Source organism: Canis aureus, chromosome X (genome assembly GCF_053574225.1).
Source record: "Canis aureus isolate CA01 chromosome X, VMU_Caureus_v.1.0, whole genome shotgun sequence".
NCBI classification, from domain to species: Eukaryota; Metazoa; Chordata; class Mammalia; order Carnivora; family Canidae; genus Canis; species Canis aureus.
In genome coordinates, this window is record NC_135649.1 from 89,289,622 (window position 1) to 89,307,169 (window position 17,548).

General features: G+C 39.8%; 1 protein-coding gene across 4 annotated transcripts in view; it reads left to right on the forward strand.

Moving 5' to 3' along the window:
* Positions 1-17,548, forward strand: part of MED14 (mediator complex subunit 14) — a 66,261-nt gene that overhangs the window by 42,763 nt on the left and 5,950 nt on the right. For 2 of the 4 annotated variants that reach the window (XM_077888371.1, XM_077888373.1), the window contains exons 17-27: positions 912-1,072; positions 1,160-1,306; positions 1,925-2,016; positions 2,987-3,139; positions 3,458-3,727; positions 7,012-7,152; positions 9,193-9,304; positions 11,882-12,013; positions 13,804-13,986; positions 14,826-15,061; positions 17,032-17,211. In XM_077888371.1, coding sequence (XP_077744497.1) covers positions 912-1,072; positions 1,160-1,306; positions 1,925-2,016; positions 2,987-3,139; positions 3,458-3,727; positions 7,012-7,152; positions 9,193-9,304; positions 11,882-12,013; positions 13,804-13,986; positions 14,826-15,061; positions 17,032-17,211 — 1,807 coding nt within the window. The remainder of the gene's footprint in view (positions 1-911; positions 1,073-1,159; positions 1,307-1,924; positions 2,017-2,986; positions 3,140-3,457; positions 3,728-7,011; positions 7,153-9,192; positions 9,305-11,881; positions 12,014-13,803; positions 13,987-14,825; positions 15,062-17,031; positions 17,212-17,548) is intronic. The other 2 variants (XM_077888374.1, XM_077888372.1) reach the window with 2 other exon arrangements.

The window sequence follows — 17,548 nt, forward strand, 5'->3', positions numbered from 1 at the left end:
TAAAGTATCTCATTATTTCATCTATTACTGTGAAAACATGAGAATATATGACTTCATAATGTTTTATGATAAGATAGTCCATAAAGCTGCAAGAGGAAAATGGATAGGTAGGTATTTTATGACATTAAAGCCAATGCATTCTTCTTCTATATGTGATATATTCAAGTGACAGTATGTTAAATGAGTTGATACATGCAAAGCTCTATCACATGAGTGTTACCTCTACTGAAGAGGGGAGTAGAGATAATAGACCTGTGATTTTGTCTTGGTATCAGTGAATGAGACTTGGTTTTACTGCAAAGGGAGCTAACATATACGAATGAATACCATTATATCAGCTACCATGAGCACTTTACACATATGGTGTCATGTTTTAAAATCAGTGACCTAGGAGGTAATTCTCTCCATTGTGTAGTTGGGGGACTGAAATTCAGAGGTTAAATGTGACTGGGTCAGAATTAGAATGCAGGTCCCTGACTCCAAAGCCCATGTTCTTTTCCACTGTATCATTCTGTTCTCAGAGTGGTTTTACAAGTATTCTGTTCCCCTTTTCCTTGAGGATGTTCTAGGTAGATTTCATAGAAAGCCAATGTCCTTGATTTTTCACTTTGAAGAATCATAGTGTTTCTAATAACAGGAATAAGGATGAAGATAAATACATTTTGTTAAAACACTCAGACAAACACTTCATTAAAGCGGGTGGTCCTAATCTGTGTTGGTGTTAGTAGAAGTGGGTTCAGTGCTATGAATTGCTGTGAATTGCTATGAATCACTTCCTTCTTTTGCAGAAAGCACCTAGTAGTGGAGTTTGAACTGAAGCCCTAATGTGATACCCTGCCTGTTGTGTAGGTTGTGCTCATGTCTTTCTGTAATGCAAAGTACACTTCATATGCTCTATCTTTCATCGCCAGAATTCCTCCCTGTAAGGGTGTGAATGAAGAAACCCAGAAAGCTCTGGATCGCTCTCTTCTCGATTGCACTTTCCGATTGCAAGGTAGAAATAACCGCACCTGGGTGGCGGAGTTAGTATTTGCAAATTGTCCACTTAATGGCACTTCTACTAGGGAGCAAGGTAAGATGCTTCACACACTTTGTCTTTGCATATTTCTGGGGTTTTCTTTTTAGTATTGATAGCAATTCTCTTTTTTTAATCCTGTAGGGCCATCCCGGCATGTTTATCTGACATATGAAAACCTGTTGTCTGAACCCGTTGGTGGTAGGAAAGTGGTTGAAATGTTCCTTAATGACTGGAATAGCATTGCACGATTATATGAATGTGTGTTGGAATTTGCACGTTCTCTACCAGGTACATGTGATAACGTTCCTTTTGGAAGGGAGCATCCCCCCCGCCCTTTTATCTAATGAAAAATAAATTTCCCTTCTACCTCAGGCTTTCCCCCAGAGACAACCACTGTTAACTTTCTTACATACCCAGAAAATTTTACTCCGAGTTCTACCGTATTACAATAATAGTATTTATTGAGAGTCTACTATGGGCTGTACAATGTAGCAGACAGTTTGCTTGTGTTAACTCATTTAATTGTCACAATCCCCCTGTGAGGTAGGTGTTAGTATTCCGCATTTCACAAATGAAGAAAACAAGTCACAGAGACTGCGGAACTTGCTGAAGGTTGCACAGCTATTTACTAAAGGGTAGAGCTGGAATTGGAACCTCTTGACCACTGTGCTATACTGCTTCATTAGTCTCCACTCCTGCCCTAGACCCCTTCTGTAGAAATGGATACAGAAGCCCACTGTCTATGCCATTGCTTTACTTTAAAAAAATTTTTTTGACGAAATTAATGTATCTAGAGATTTTTCCAGCTAGGCATATGATACTGTCCAGATGCCTGCTTCTTCAAATATGGGTTTTAAAGTTTTGCATGTGTCACCTTAGTTTCCTTTTTTCTTCCTTTCTCTTTAGACATACCTGCTCATCTAAATATTTTCTCAGAAGTCCGTGTCTATAATTACCGAAAACTTATCTTGTGTTATGGAACCACCAAGGGAAGCTCAGTAAGTCTATGAACTACTTAAAACTGAAGTTCCTCTCATAAATCCTTTAAAAAAAAAAACAACCAAGAATTCAAAAGTTATGAAAACTGCCTTGAAATAATTGAGGACTCAAGTAAAAATTAGGGCTAAAAGTAAATTTTAAAAACTTTGATGATATAAATACTGTAGACTAGTATACTATAATGCTTAACTCTTTAAAATTGAAAGCAAAAATTATGCCCTCTTTGATGGGGTATTATAATCTTAATGAGCTTTGGACAAGGTAATGTATTTTTGGTTTTTGTATTTTTTCTTCACCAATTTCAAACCTGGTTAGCAACGTGATTACTATAATGAAGATTATGAATGGCTTTGAACATTACTGTATGTCTATGTTTTTGGTCATGTTATGATTATTAACATTTTTTGATCATGTCTCAATCTTGGGAGGTATTCCCTGTAATCTCGGTTTCCTCATTTTCTTCCCACCCATATGTAAAGTCCTAGAAATTTAGCATAAAAATTCAGCCATTTGGCTTCTTTCTGGACTCTTCCACTTCAAGTAATATGAGAAATTACTTGAGTGTTTTAAAATCTATAAACTGAAAGCATCTGTGTTAGAAATGACTTCCTTTCCCTTTATGACAGCACTCACCTAGAGGGTGACTTTTCTTCAGTCCTACAAAAAAAAAGGAAAAATAAGAACCACCAGTGATAATTTTCAAACAAAGCTTAATCCAGATTTGGTCTTTTAACACCTCCTCTTTCTGTTTTACTTAGTGGGGGTGGGCTAATATGCACCTACTCCGGGAATGTAATTGTCCATAGTAACAGTACTTCTGGAGTTTATAGAACCCAGTCTTATGACTGGCTTTCCAAAAAGACCTCATGTAGATCTTTGGCATTCTGCCTTACTGTTTAAACATTGTTTTTTCTTTACTTGGATCTGTTACTTTCTCAGTTTCTGAAACCTGTAATTTCTTTGATTTAGATTAGCATCCAGTGGAATTCCATACATCAGAAATTTCACATTTCTTTGGGAACTGTTGGCCCAAACTCAGGTTGCAGTAACTGTCACAATACCATTCTCCATCAGCTTCAAGAAATGTTCAACAAAACCCCAAATGTGGTTCAGTTATTACAGGTAATTAAGCTTATTATCTGTGTAAACATAAGCCTCTGTCAGTGTTAGTGTACCATGTAAAACTCTAAAAATCATGTGGGCTTAACTTGTCTTCATTGACAAGGGTGCATATTTTTATCCTTTATATCTTGCATTCTTGGGGAATTTTCTTTGATTCAAAGAGGATGCAGCAGTGTACATTGCATTCTCTTCAAGGGAAAGTCATATGGGTTGTGCCAGGAAGACCTAGGCTCATTCATGACCATTAGACATGGAAGATTCTGAGGCTTCAGCATTTGTGCAGAAACTTGCTACCCTTACTGTGTGTGTTCCTTTTAGGTACTCTTTGATACTCAGGCTCCGTTAAATGCCATCAACAAACTCCCCACCGTGCCGATGTTGGGCTTGACCCAGAGAACCAACACTGCTTACCAGTGCTTCTCCATCCTGCCCCAATCGTCCACCCACATTAGACTGGCCTTCAGGAACATGTACTGCATTGATATTTACTGCCGGAGCCGAGGAGTGGTGGCGATACGAGATGGTGCCTATAGTCTTTTTGATAATAGCAAGTTAGTGGAAGGTTTTTATCCTGCACCCGGACTAAAGGTAACCGACTTTAATATTATAGCACGAGTAAACATAAATATTTCCAAATTCTTTTAAGGGGAAAATAATGGGGCAAAGAACAAATTCCTATTTTATACAGCTGTGTTAGTTTATCACCTCTGCAGCGTCCTTCCAAAGGAGCGAGAAGTTCTAAAGCGCTGTGCCTACGTGCATGAGATGATAAAATCTCCTCTCCTTGTAATGAATAAGGTGGAAGGAAGATACTGAAGAGAGTCCTGTTTGCTAGTTGGAACTTTAAGGAACTTCAACAATGTCTTTCTCATTGATTATTGAGAAAGTTTGATTCATCAGTTCAACCATGAGATTTTTTTAAAATGTAGGGTCCTGGGCCACAATCCCTGCAGATTCTTGTATAATAGCTCAATTGTTTAGAGTCAAATAGTTACAAAGACTTGTTTGGAAAATTAGTTGCTTGCAGCCCACTCTTGCCATTTTCCTGCTCTGTTTTCAGCTCTTATATGGTGATTCTCTTGGTATTTACATCCCTGTTTCTAAATAACATGCTTACATTGCTATTTGTGGACTTCTTAGTCGAGGGCATTATCTCATCCTTGCAGTGGAAGATCATGGTTTAATTCTTTTCTTAATTCTTAATGCCTCTTCCTCCCAGGCAGCTCCCATTACACCTTCTTTCTTTCCTCCTATCCTTGCAGTATGGTTATGCAGCAATTTCGGTTAGATGATTGTTCAGTATTCTCATTATAAATATGTAAACACTATCTGCCAAGCTTAGTATGATTACTTTTTTCTTGTTCAACATTTTATTTTCCTGAGAATTATTAATGTACTAGTTTGCCTGGCTTTCTCTATACTTAATCACTAATTCAGCCTTAAAGTCTCTCCCATAGATATAACTCTCCCTTCAGTGTTTACATATCAGAAATCTCACTGGTTTCATCTTGAAGAAATCTCTTCTACAGTCCTCTGACCTTCATTCTGGAATGGCAGTGCTCCAGACTCTTTGCACAGTTTGATTTAGGAATCTGTAGGAGGATGGTGAAGAGGGAGAGTCCTTGACCTCTCTCTTGTGTTGCATGCCCTGTGGCATGGACCATGGGTCTTTTTCTTGGTTTAACTCCGTTGTTTTGGTAGAATAGCTTCTGCGCGGTTTCCTCAATAAGGTACGTGGGAGGTTAATTTGAGATCTTGTTTGCCTAAAAACATCTTTAGTTTACCCTCATCTAATTGAGAGAATGGCTAGGTGTAGAATTTGAGATTCCAATAATTTTCTGTAAGAATTTTGAAGACATTGCTCCATTGTCTTCTTATTTCCATTATAACAATTGAGGTATTTAATCTCCAGTTCTTGGACCTTATGTAACTAAGCAGAGTCTTCCACTCTGTAAACTTAAATCCTTTTGCTCTGGGGATTTCCTTGTATTATTTCTTGATTCTTCTTTGTTCTCTCTGTTAGCTCATTCTGGTACCACTACTATTCTGATGTTTGGTATCTTGGACTTATCCTCTGATTTTTCTTATGTTTTCTGTTTTTATCTCTTTGTTTCTGAGAGATTTCCTTGTTTTTTCCTTTTCATCTGTTTTTTTATTTTATTTTTTTTTGCCATCTTTTAAAAAACTTCCAGGAGCTCGCTTTTGTTCCTAAATGTTCATTCAGTGTTCATTTTATGACATCTTTGTTGTATATGGCTATCTTAACTTCTTTTACCTCTTTTCTTCCTCCAGAATCTCCATTTCATCCACTTTGCTTTTTTTTTGTTTGTTTTAATCTCTCATATTAGTGATGCTTAACTCGCAGCTCTTAGTAGAAGGTGAGACTTGCTGACTATGGTCTTCACTTTAGGATGGTCTGCTTTGGCCATTTCCTTGGGTAACTATCAGTGTCCGTAGATTCAAGTCTTTTTATTGGGCTGGTGAGGAGTATTCAAGTCTCTGCATAGATGGTGTGCATCTGGCCCCCAATTTTTGGCAAGTCAAATAAGAGAAGGAAACTACTATTTTCAACATTCAGTATGTAAACTTTAATCTTCTTTTTTTTTTTTTAAAGTAATCTCTACACCCAACGTGGGGCTCGAGCTCACAACCCCGAGATCAAGAGTCGCATGCTCTTCTGACTGAACCAGCCAGGTGCCCCATAATCTTCATTTTTAATACGGCATTCCTTTCCATCGATGCTAGAGTCCCCCTAGTAAAAGACCCTCCACCAGAGTGGTAGAAGTCAACCTCACACAGTGAGAGTGACAGAGGCTCTGGGAGGCTTTCATTGTCTCTTAAAGAGACTTCCAGCCAGTCCTATTTTTAGTCCCACTTTCATCCCCACTTCCAGAGGTGTCTACTGCTGCCAGTTCCTACGTGTCTTGAGGATCTGGACGGAAATAGCTTTGCTTCTTGGCTTTCCCCCCTGCCAGCTTTAGGATACAACTTCCTCACATTGGATAGTTCACTTACCACTCAGCCATCTGCTCTGCAGCCTCCAGAATTCATTGCTATTTTTTTTCTTCTCCCATTCTTTCTGTATTTGTAACTTATTGCTTAAAAAAATTTTTTTAAGGAGTTTCAGTGGGGTATTGGGAAAAGATAAAATGGTGCGTTGTGACTCCATCATCTTTTATTAGAAATCAAGCGATGTACTTTTAAAAGCTTTTGAGTGATCCTGACAAGCTTTTGATCTATGTTTTTGAAGATGGGAAAGGTGGAGAGTATTAAAAGGAAGAAAATGCTTGAGACACAAACCCTCATAGCCTTGCTTAATTTTTGATGACATATCCCATAAAACAAGATTGTCCCACTCTTGGTGGTTCAAAATTTCAGTCATGTCAGATAAAAAAAGAGGAAAGATGGCTTAGTTCCTATATTCAGTTTTCCTGTCATATTTTCTAGCTTAGAAAGTGAGGACTCTCACCAAATAGGAAATTTCCCAAGTCACTTAAGTTACTTAAATGGCCAACATACAACTTTTTTTTCCCCCCTGCATTTCTGGTTCAGAAGTTAATAAGAAAATACTTCGACCTAGTATGAGGAGGTACCAGGGTATACTTTTTCAACTTTGTTACTTGCACAATACTTTTTACTTGACAGGATTTTTAACTTAGATGTTGTTTCTGTTGTGGTTAACCAGTTTCCTCAGTTTCCCCCCTTCAAAATTATCAATATGTCTTCCAGGTTGTCCTCATAATAGTGGCTGTGTATCCAACTTCTGTTTTAGTGATGGGCATAGTATATTTCTTTCTGTTAAAATAGTCTAAATGATTAAAAATACTAAAGTTAAATAAAATAATCTGAATTCTACTTGTTTATATCCATAGACATTCCTGAATATGTTTGTTGACAGCAATCAGGATGCTCGAAGAAGGTCTGTAAATGAGGACGATAATCCCCCTTCTCCCATTGGAGGAGATATGATGGATTCTTTAATATCACAGCTTCAACCACCACCCCAACAGCAGGTAATGTCTTGCTGAAATTCCAAATGGCTTCACATTCACATAACTTAATGGGTTCTTAAGGCGTCAGGGCTTCTTTGTTGAAAGGCAAGGAGATCCTTGGTGGGCCCAAGATGTCCAGAAAGTCCATAAGAAAAAATAATGACATAGGGAGAGGAGGCTTCTAGTGATGGCAGGTGAACAGTACCAGAAGTAGCATTAACCTCAGATTCGTGCACTTAAAATGATGTAAGGTAATTAGCCATGTGATCATAAAAGAGGATTTCCAAATGGCCAGTAAGCACAGAAAGGGTGTTCTGTATCATTTGGCATCACAGAAATACAACTTAAAACCACAGTGAGAGGGCAGCCCCAGTGGCCCAGCGGTTTAGCGCCGCCTTCAGCCTGGGGTGTGATCCTGGAGACCCGGGATTGAGTCCCACGTCAGGCTCCCTGCATGGAGCCTGCTTCTCCCTCTGCCTGTGTCTCTGCCTCTGTGTGTGTGTGTGTGTGTGTGTGTGTGTGTGTGTGTGTGTGTCTGTCATGAATAAATAAATAAAATCTTAAAAAAAAAAACCACAGTGAGATAATACTCCGTACCCACAAAAATGGCTTTAAGGAGAAAATTGATAATTCTTGCCAGCATTTGGTATTAGCAAGTGAAACTCCTTTACTACTGGAGGGTGCATAAAGTGGTCTAACAACCTTTCAGCGGTATTCCAGAGCACTAAATCTGAACATTAGGCACAGCTTTGACTTAAAAATTCTACTCTTAGGTATATGTGCTACAGAAATGTATCAAGAAACACAAGAATATTAATAGCAAACATATTTATCTAAAAAGTACAAACTACCCAAATATCAAGCAACAGAATGAGTGAATAAACTGGATCCATTCGTACACTAGAATACTTACAAAAATGGAAAAAAAGAATACAAACATGAGAAAACAAACTCTTGTTACATGTAACAACATGGTGAATCTTGCTGACCTAATGTTGAACAAAAGAAACCAGATGCTAATAACTATACATTTAGTATTTATATGAAATATGACAACAGACAAAATTAAGCTTGAGTGACAGCAGTCAGAATAGTGCTTACCTTGGGGAGGTGATAAAGACTTGGAAGGCATATGAGGGAGGCCTCCGGGGGACTAGTGGTATTGTTCAGTGTCTTGATCTCTGTGGCTGTGGCATTTGTAAAAATTGATCAGACTGGACATTTTCTAAGATTTGTGTTCTTTACTATATGTGATTTGTACCTTAAACAAGAAACAAGGAAGGATTATGTTGTCCTAGGTTTTTCGTGGCTGGAGATGAAGGTAAGGGTGAGGAGAGGTCAGGTTGAACTACCATATTTGATTGCCTGTAAAACCCCACCAAGTGTAAGATGCACTACTTTTTATAAACTGCCAGAAACAAAGCTGCCAGTGAAACCATGCTGTGCCATGAATTGCAAGATACAAAGATACACCCTGACTTCAGAGATAGTAAAGGGCATGGGGGTGGTGCTGAGGATCTTATAATCAGTGGAATGGTAGATAAATGATAGAGAAAAATCAGTGATCTGGTAGATAAAATAAGCAAAAAAACCATCTTGAGGTATATAAGCAATGGTAATATAAGGTCAGGAATGAGGTTTTTGCTGTTTTTTAAATATTTTGAGGGATCCCTGGGTGGCGCAGCGGTTTAGCGCCTGCCTTTGGCCCAGGGCGCGATCCTGGAGACCCGGGATCGAATCCCACGTCGGGCTCCCAGTGCATGGAGCCTGCTTCTCCCTCTGCCTGTGTCTCTGCCTCTCTCTCTCTCTCTCTGTGACTATAATAAATAAATAAAAAAATTAAAAAAAAATAAATAAATAAAATAAATATTTTGAGAGTCGGAGTTTTTAAAAACTTGTGTTATTGATGTATAATTTACACATTTCCGTATCTCATGTTTCCTGTTTCATAACCACAGAAATGTGTAAAGGTTAACACCAGCCGAATGCTATGTGCTGTCTGTACTATATATACTATATGCAGGTGGCTTTTTAACCAACGTTTACTTTTTTTCTCTGCAGCCATTTCCCAAGCAACCGGGATCATCAGGTGCTTATCCCCTTACTTCACCCCCTACATCTTACCACAGCACAGTTAATCAGTCTCCCTCTATGATGCACACACAGTCTCCAGGTAAGATACTACTTCCTCTCCTGTCATGTTCAACTTTGACATCCAGAACAGATATGGACACACACACACACACGCACCACACATGTAGCCTAGACCTTCAGAGACCACTCCTTATCTGTGGCTAGGTATCTCCTATTCATTCCTTATGGCAGGGTTGTGAAAGCTGTGTTCATGATTCAGGAGCACTTGAAAAGGTTTGAATTAAGTGGAGGTATTGTCACCCAGAGCCAGGCTTGAAGCCCAGCTCGGAGAAGCGCTGGTCACAACACAATCTGTGGCAGAGGCCAACAAACCAAGGTCCATGGGCCAAGTCCTGCCCACCGACTGTTTTTGTAGTTTCGTGGGAATCCAGCCACACCCCTTAATGCAGTCGTGGGGGCTGCTTTCCTTCTAAACGATCCCTTACAGAACAAGTTTCCTAAGCTGGGTATATATGAAAGGTGCCCTGCCTGTCAGGCCAGTGCACAACCTGCTTGTCCAAACAAAATGGCTCTGTTGGCAGCCCCATGAAGTGCACTATAAAATTGCTTGAGGATACCTAATTTTTACTTTTAACCAAACAATTCTTCGGTATCACTTAAGCTCTTGCCCTGGGCCAGATGCTCCATGTGCTGGGGATTTAGCAGTCAGCAAGATACCAGTCCTACTCTTAAAGCTTAAGTCTAGCAAGAAAGATGGGTATCAGATTTGTTGGGTAGATGACCCCTTACCTGCTCATCAGAGGTGACGGAACCACAGATGGAAGATTTGGAAGTTACTTCATGTCACTGAAGGTCATTGAAGGCTGAGTTGAGTGGGTGAGCTCAGCCCCTGCGGAGTACGGGGAGCTGCTTCTCAGATGTAGGAGCCTGAGAAGGAGCTGCTAGAGAGCAAGGAGCAAAACAGGAGATGTGGGCATAGAACCCAAGGCGTATGTGTTTCTAGGATACGAAAGAGGTTTTATGTAAAGGAAGCAGAAGTAATTATTTTGGAATAATTATAGTAGCAGACAGGTATACAGTGCTTGCTATGTGCTAAGCCGTATGTATGAGCACTTTATCCATTGAATCTCCACAGCAAAACCCACAGCTGAATATCTAAATATGACGCTTAAAGGTTAATCAAGTTGATGGACATACTTAACTGCTTGTAAGGCACTCCATTAGGCACAGAACGTAGAAAATAAATTCTCTTAGGTAGTAGTAAGAATTTGAAACGCATAGATACTGAGGAAAGTGATGGTAATGTAGTTTCTCTGTGTAACATTTATTCGCGGTTTGAGGAGCATAGGTCCCCCTTTCCTGATCCTCGGTTGAGACTAGTCCTCTGGCTAAATCCCATCTTTAAGCTCACTGCTCTCAGTTTTTTAATATCTCCACCCTGAGCTCGAGTCCTGTGTTTTCTAGCTGTCTAGTCAGCATGTCCTTGTGTAGACAATGGCTGAGACTTAACTCCTCTAACATTTCCCACCCGCCTACCCCCCAGTCTGTCCCCCCTCCTCCACCTCATCTCCATAAATGGCAGCCTCTTTCTGCCTGCAGCCTGGCCAGAGCTGTTAGAGTCTTGCTGGACTCCTTTCTCTCATACCCACTTGAGTCAGCCCCAGACACTGCCTGCCCTGTACTGAGAATTTATCCAGATTCTAACCCTCAGCCTCTACCCTCAACCGAGCCATTAACTAGCCTTCATTTGGATTATTACTGTTCCCTGTAACTGGTTTACCTGCCCCTGCCCTGTAGTCTCTTTTTTACACAATGACTATAGAGTGATCCTTCTGGAACAGAAGGTAGTTTATGACTCCTTTGCTCCAAACTGCAGTGGTTTCCCATCTCATTCAGGGTAAACCCTGAGTCCTTGGAGTGGCCTACACGTCCCTGTGTGATCTAGGGAACCCGACCACCACCCTCTGTCCTCATCTCCCATTTCCCCGTGGCTCCCACAGATCCAGCCATACCGGCCCCCTACCTGTTATTTTTACTGCTGCCTTTGGGGCCTTTGCACTAACTCTTTTTTTTGCCTGGAATATCTTACCCCCTGGGTATCTGCCCACCTTACCCTTCACTTACCCATGTGACCCCTTAGAGTGGTCTTCTTGTGTTGCTTTACAGAAAGAACAGCACCCACCTCCACCATTACATGATACTGCGCCCTTTCCTTGCCCTGGTTTTCTCCATAGCACTTACACTACCTGATACACATTTGTTGTCTTTCTCGTTCTACTAGAATAGAAGTTCCACGAGGGCAGTAATTTTTGTCTCTTGGCAACTGCTACATCCCCAGTGCCTACAGCAATGCTTGGCATGAAATGAACGTTCATGCCCACTTGCTGAAAGAGTGAATGAGTGAATAAAAAAGTACACTGGGTTTTGTTTTTTTTTTTTTTTTAAGCTCAGTCAATATAAGAGCTAGAATTTGGGCCCCATGGAATTGATCTCTCTCTTTTTCAGTAACAAAATCATTCCAGATTTTCTTTGTGCTATTTAAGGGAGCTTTACTGCTTATTTCTTTAATTTGTAGAGAGAGTCTTAACTTGAGGTCCTTGGCCAGGACATAGTATGTGTCCTGCGAAGATCATCTATAATTATTTTCCTTTATTAGGAAATCTGCATGCTGCCAGCTCCCCCAGTGGGGCTTTGAGAGCCCCTTCACCAGCGTCATTTGTTCCAACTCCTCCCCCATCCTCGCATGGAATCTCAATAGGACCAGGGGCCAGTTTTGCTAGTCCACATGGTGAGTCCATACGTGGAAATCGCGATTAGCATAAGAATTTGACTTGAAAGTAGTTTTTTGTTAAGTAAGTTATTTTCTTATTGCAAACTTAGCACATTGTTCGTTGGGGAAATCACAAAAGAAAATGAATTTGTCCTGATCCCACCATCTCTAGATCTACCAGTTAGTCCATCTACTTTGGACTCCTCCCCCCTCCCCCACTCTGCCTTGCACTTCCCATCACGCACCCCATGCTTGCCTGCCTGCTCGCTTCTCTGCTGCTCTCCACCTGTCTGCTTGTCTATCCGTTCAAATACCCCACCCCCCACAATTGGGACTGTACCATATGTATTGTTTTGAGACTTGAATTTTTAACTTTCTAACTAAAAAATTCTATTTTGAATTGGTTCGAATAAAAAATAGAAGAGGTAGCCAGTGAAGTGTTTCTGTGCCACCAACCACCTAGTTCCTCTTCCTAGAGGCATTCAGTGTTCTTACAGAGATGATGTATGTATAGACAAGCAGATACTGTAAGTGTTCTCTGCCCTTTCACACACGTGACAGCATACTTCAGTGCCTTACTTTTTTCATCTATTTTTCCTGAATGCTGTGCCAAATCACAACATAAAGAACTTGCTCAGTTTTTACAGCTGTGTAGCATCTGTGATTTTACTCTCTAGTATTAATATTGTAGGAACATTTCTGTCAGTAAAAACTCTACATCATCATACTAGATGGCTTCATAGTATTCCCTTGTCTTGACATACCATAATTTAATTGCCCTCCTTATTATATGTTTAGAATGTTTCCATTTTTTTTACAACTAAAAATGGTATCATCTCTGCTCACATGATTATTCCCTTAGGTAAGTTCCTAGACGTGGAATTGCTGCCTCAAAGGGTTTGAGAAATTCTAAAGCTTTTGAAACACATTGCAAATTGCTCACCTGAAAGGCTATACCAATTTCCTTTAGCATCAAACAAGGATGTCTATTTTCCTTAATCATTGCCAACACAGGGTATTATGACTTTCAGAAATCTTTGTCATTTGATTGGTGAAAAACGGTATCTTATTGGTTAAGATGTGCATTTCTTGATTATTAATTATGTTAAACCTTTTTTCTTTCACAAGTCTTTGGTATTTCTTATTTTATCCCTGCCTCTATGTTCTTGTGTGTTTTCTTACCAATTTATAAGACTTCTAAGTTAGGAACGTTTACTCTGTGATATATGGTAAAAGTATTTTCTCAGTTTGTCATTTGGTTACAGAGGGGTATAAGTAATATGTTAAGGGTGTCTACAGGATGAAATTTAAATATCAAATTGTTCAGTAATTTGCTGCTTTCAAAACTTGATTCTTGGTTCGTTTCTCAGAAAGAAAAGGGAAAAATTTCCCTCTCCTCAGCCTTGAATAGAATGAAAAACAATTTGTCAGGGTTACTTGAAAAATACAAGATTTCTGGCCCTTAAATGAGCTTTGAGTTTTTTTTCCTTGACATTTTCAAAGATATTTGCAAATAGGTTTTGAAAGTAGTAGGTTGTTGCATGGTATAAAGTAGATTGTTACATGTTGCACATGTTGAAGCTTGTGTGAAGGTAAATTTTATCCTTTCTAATGTTGTATCATGTATAAAAGTACATAAACTACACAAAATAGAGAGATTCAGATGTGCCATGTTAAGCATCATACTTCCATGAAATAGCAAAAGAAAAAATGATCACCTTGTAAAGGGTCGAGCATTTCAGCACTGCCAAGTACTTTTCAGTTGTTAAAATACAGGTTTTGAAGACCATCTGTTTACTTGTTTACAGGAACCCTAGACCCTAGTTCTCCATACACTATGGTGTCACCAAGCGGACGAGCTGGGAACTGGCCAGGGTCTCCTCAAGTGTCTGGCCCCTCACCAGCGACACGCATGCCTGGAATGTCACCAGCCAATCCATCACTACATTCTCCAGTTCCAGATGCTTCTCATTCCCCTCGAGCTGGAACAAGTGAGCATCACCATCACTTTAGTGTTCATTTTAGCCTAACCTCCAAATGACCTATTTTTTTCTCATCCTCACATTGGAAAGTTGTGACCTACTTATTAAATGGGGATACTTCATAACTTAAACTTTTAGCCCTTTAGCAAATTGGTTAACAATAGTTAATTTGCATAGTCAAGCAAAATGTAAGAAAGGGAAATGTCTCCAGAAATCTTTTGAGGTGAGTCCCAGTGCCTCTGTTATGCCTACTAACTTAGCTGCAAAACTAGACCTTGAAAGGACACCTAAAGTTAACTGACAAGGTTGTGTAAATTAACACAGGAGAAAATAGCAGACATAATGTTCGTTTTCCAGGCTCTGCTTTGCTACTCACGTGTCTGTGGTCAGCTCCCACATGGGCTGGGGCCTGGCTGGTCTAAAATGGCCCCAGCCAGCATGGCTTCCTCTGCTCCATGTGGTCTCATACTTGATCACAGCCTTGTTCATTTGGTGGCTGGATGGGGTTTCAAGAACATGAGCGAAATCCTAGTTTGTAGTTGGCATCACATCATTTCCACTGCATCCTTTCAGTCACAGTAAGTCACAAGGCCAGCCCAGAGTCCGGGTCAAGAAATAGACTCTGCCCCTCAAAGGGCTTGCTATAAAATCACTTTGCAAGGGACCTAGCTACAGGGAGAATAACTGGCCATTTTGCTGACAGGAAGCTAACATGATTGTTACACCACAAGGAGTAACGAAAACAGTATGGATTGCTTTAGAATATCAAAGATTTATAATAAAAGCAAAACAGAACAATGGAACCGTGTGTTTTTGTAAATGAAATGACATGTTTTCCTTCCCAAAAGGTTCCCAAACTTTGCCAACAAACATGCCTCCACCTCGTAAACTACCTCAGCGCTCCTGGGCAGCCTCCATACCTACCATCCTCACACATAGTGCCTTGAACATTTTACTGCTGCCCTCTCCAACACCAGGCCTTGTACCTGGCCTGGCAGGTAGTTACCTTTGTTCTCCGCTTGAGAGATTCCTTGGATCGGTCATCATGAGACGGCACCTTCAAAGAATCATTCAACAAGAAACGGTATGGGTACTAGTGAACTCCTTGGTGGTGATTGTTGGAGGTGGGTGCTACGTTGGCCCACGGAGTGACATCTGAACTAAGATGATGTTCCCTCACTTCTGTTAGCTTGTTGAAACTGCTTTCCACCCTGCTCTAGCATTAAAAATGGACTCCACATTTTTCTTTTTCATTCTTCTGTTAACATGCTCCTGCATTTTATAGTTTGCTGTGCTATGGCTGACATTAGGGATCCGTAGATAGGTCCCACGGGGTCCCCATAGTGCCATTGGACGAATGGACCCTGGATCAGCCTTTGCGGAGAGTAGCATACAAGCAACTATTGGCCTTCTGGAATCTCTTGCAGGCAGGCGGACTTTGAATCAGATTCTCCATTGAAATCAACTTATTTATGATCACAAGCTTGAAAGCTCCTTTTTAGATACATGAACAACTGAACTGATTAAGAAAAAGACTTGTGTCCGATGATGATACCCTCAGGAGATAGTGCAGAGTTGTTACTACCAGTTCTGGAGTCCCAACTGTCTGGGTTTGTACCCAGGCCATGCTACCTGCTAGTACAACCTTAGGCTAGTACAACCTTTACCTTTCAATAAGGGTAGATAATAGTATTTATATAACTCCTAGCAATTGTGGTAGTTGGAGGTATTTCACATAAAGCCCTTAGCGTAATATCTTGGTATCGCTCAGTATATATTAGTTATGTATAACTCTTGATATATGTATGTGTTAATGAGGTAGAATGGTGAATGTTTAAAATACCCACTCCATGGATGGCACCAAGCTATTTTGCAACCTTTATATACAGATTTGAAAATTACAGAGGTTTTAACATAAGTTAAATAGTTAGCATTTTAAAAAATGATGATTATGAGACCTGTGGTCTATCCTCACTCTGCCACTTAAGAGCCATGGAAACTTTCAGCTCTTTTTGAACCTCATTTTGCTCATCTGCATAATCAACGTGTTACACTAGAGCAGAGGTCAGTAAACTACTGGCCCAGGGAGCAAGTCCTACCCACCACCTGTTTTTAGTAAAGTTTTAGTAGAACATTGTGGCACCCATTGACTTACTTATTGTTGATGGCAGCTTTCAACTATGATGGAATCATTGAGTAATTGTGACAAACCATGTAGCCTAAAATATTTATTCACTATTACTTTACAGAAAAATTTGCCAGCTGCTGGGCCAATATAAGGTCCCAGTCCAGATCCAACATTTTATAATGGTATTCTTTATTCTTCTACTGTGCCATTAAAAAAAAAAAAATTCTCATGGAAAATTTTATACTTAAAAGTTGAGAGTATAATAGTATAAGAGTATGAACTTCTATGTTCTTATCACCTACCCTCAACAGTGAACCCCTGTCAATAGTTTTCTCTATAGCTTCTTCCAGATGGTTTGACAGCAAATCTCAGACGTTGTTTCATCCATAAAGACCATTTCTTTATCATCAGATAGCTAGTTGGTGTCCAGATTACCCAAGTTGTTACAGTTTTTACAGTCTACAGTAGAACCCAAACAAGTCTTTAAGTCCCTTTTAAACTGTAGGCTCCCTCTCCATCTCTTCTACATTTTATTTGTTTGTTGAAGAAACCATATCCTTTGTCTTCTCGAATTTCTCAGTCTGGATTTTGCTGATTGCCTCCCTTTGGAATTCCTGAACATGTTCTTTTGACCCTCACATTTCTGTATTGGTCCACCCTGCGGATCTAACTACCAAATTCCAGCTCAAGTTTTGTTGTTGTTTCATGAGGATATTCCATAGATTTTGTTCTATTCTTCCATTGAGAGACCCCTAATGTGTAGTTCCTTTGGGATGTTAGCAATTGATGGTGCTCAGTGCCTAGATATTTTTGTTTGGGAACAGTTATCAGCTGAGTTGTTTTCCCTTTGAAACAGTTCTCTCAGCAACACTTTCATTTTCTCTTTGTCTTACATTTTAACTCCGTGCATCCTTCATGTTTTGCAGCTGCAGCTGATAAATTCCAATGAACCTGGAGTGATCATGTTTAAAACTGATGCGCTGAAATGCAGAGTAGCCCTTAGTCCCAAAACCAATCAAACACTTCAGCTAAAAGTGACACCTGAAAATGCAGGACAGTGGAAACCTGATGAACTTCAAGTTTTGGAGAAATTCTTTGAAACAAGAGTATGTGTTTCTTAATGCATAGTTTTAATACAGGCATACCTTGTTTTATTGCACTTTGCTTTCTTGTGCTTCGTAGATACTGAATGTTTTTTACAAATTGAAAGTTTGTGGCAGTCCTGCATGGAGCCAGTGTGTCAGGGCCATTTTCCCAACAGCATTTGCTCACTTCCTTCCTGTCTCTTTGTCACATTTTGATACTTCTCGCAATATTTCAAACTCTCCCATTATTTCTTATGGTGATCAATGATTGTGACTCACTGAAAGCTCAAGTGATAGCATTTTTTAGCAATGAAGTATTTTTTAAGATAGGTTCTTTTTTTTTTTTTTTAAGACATAA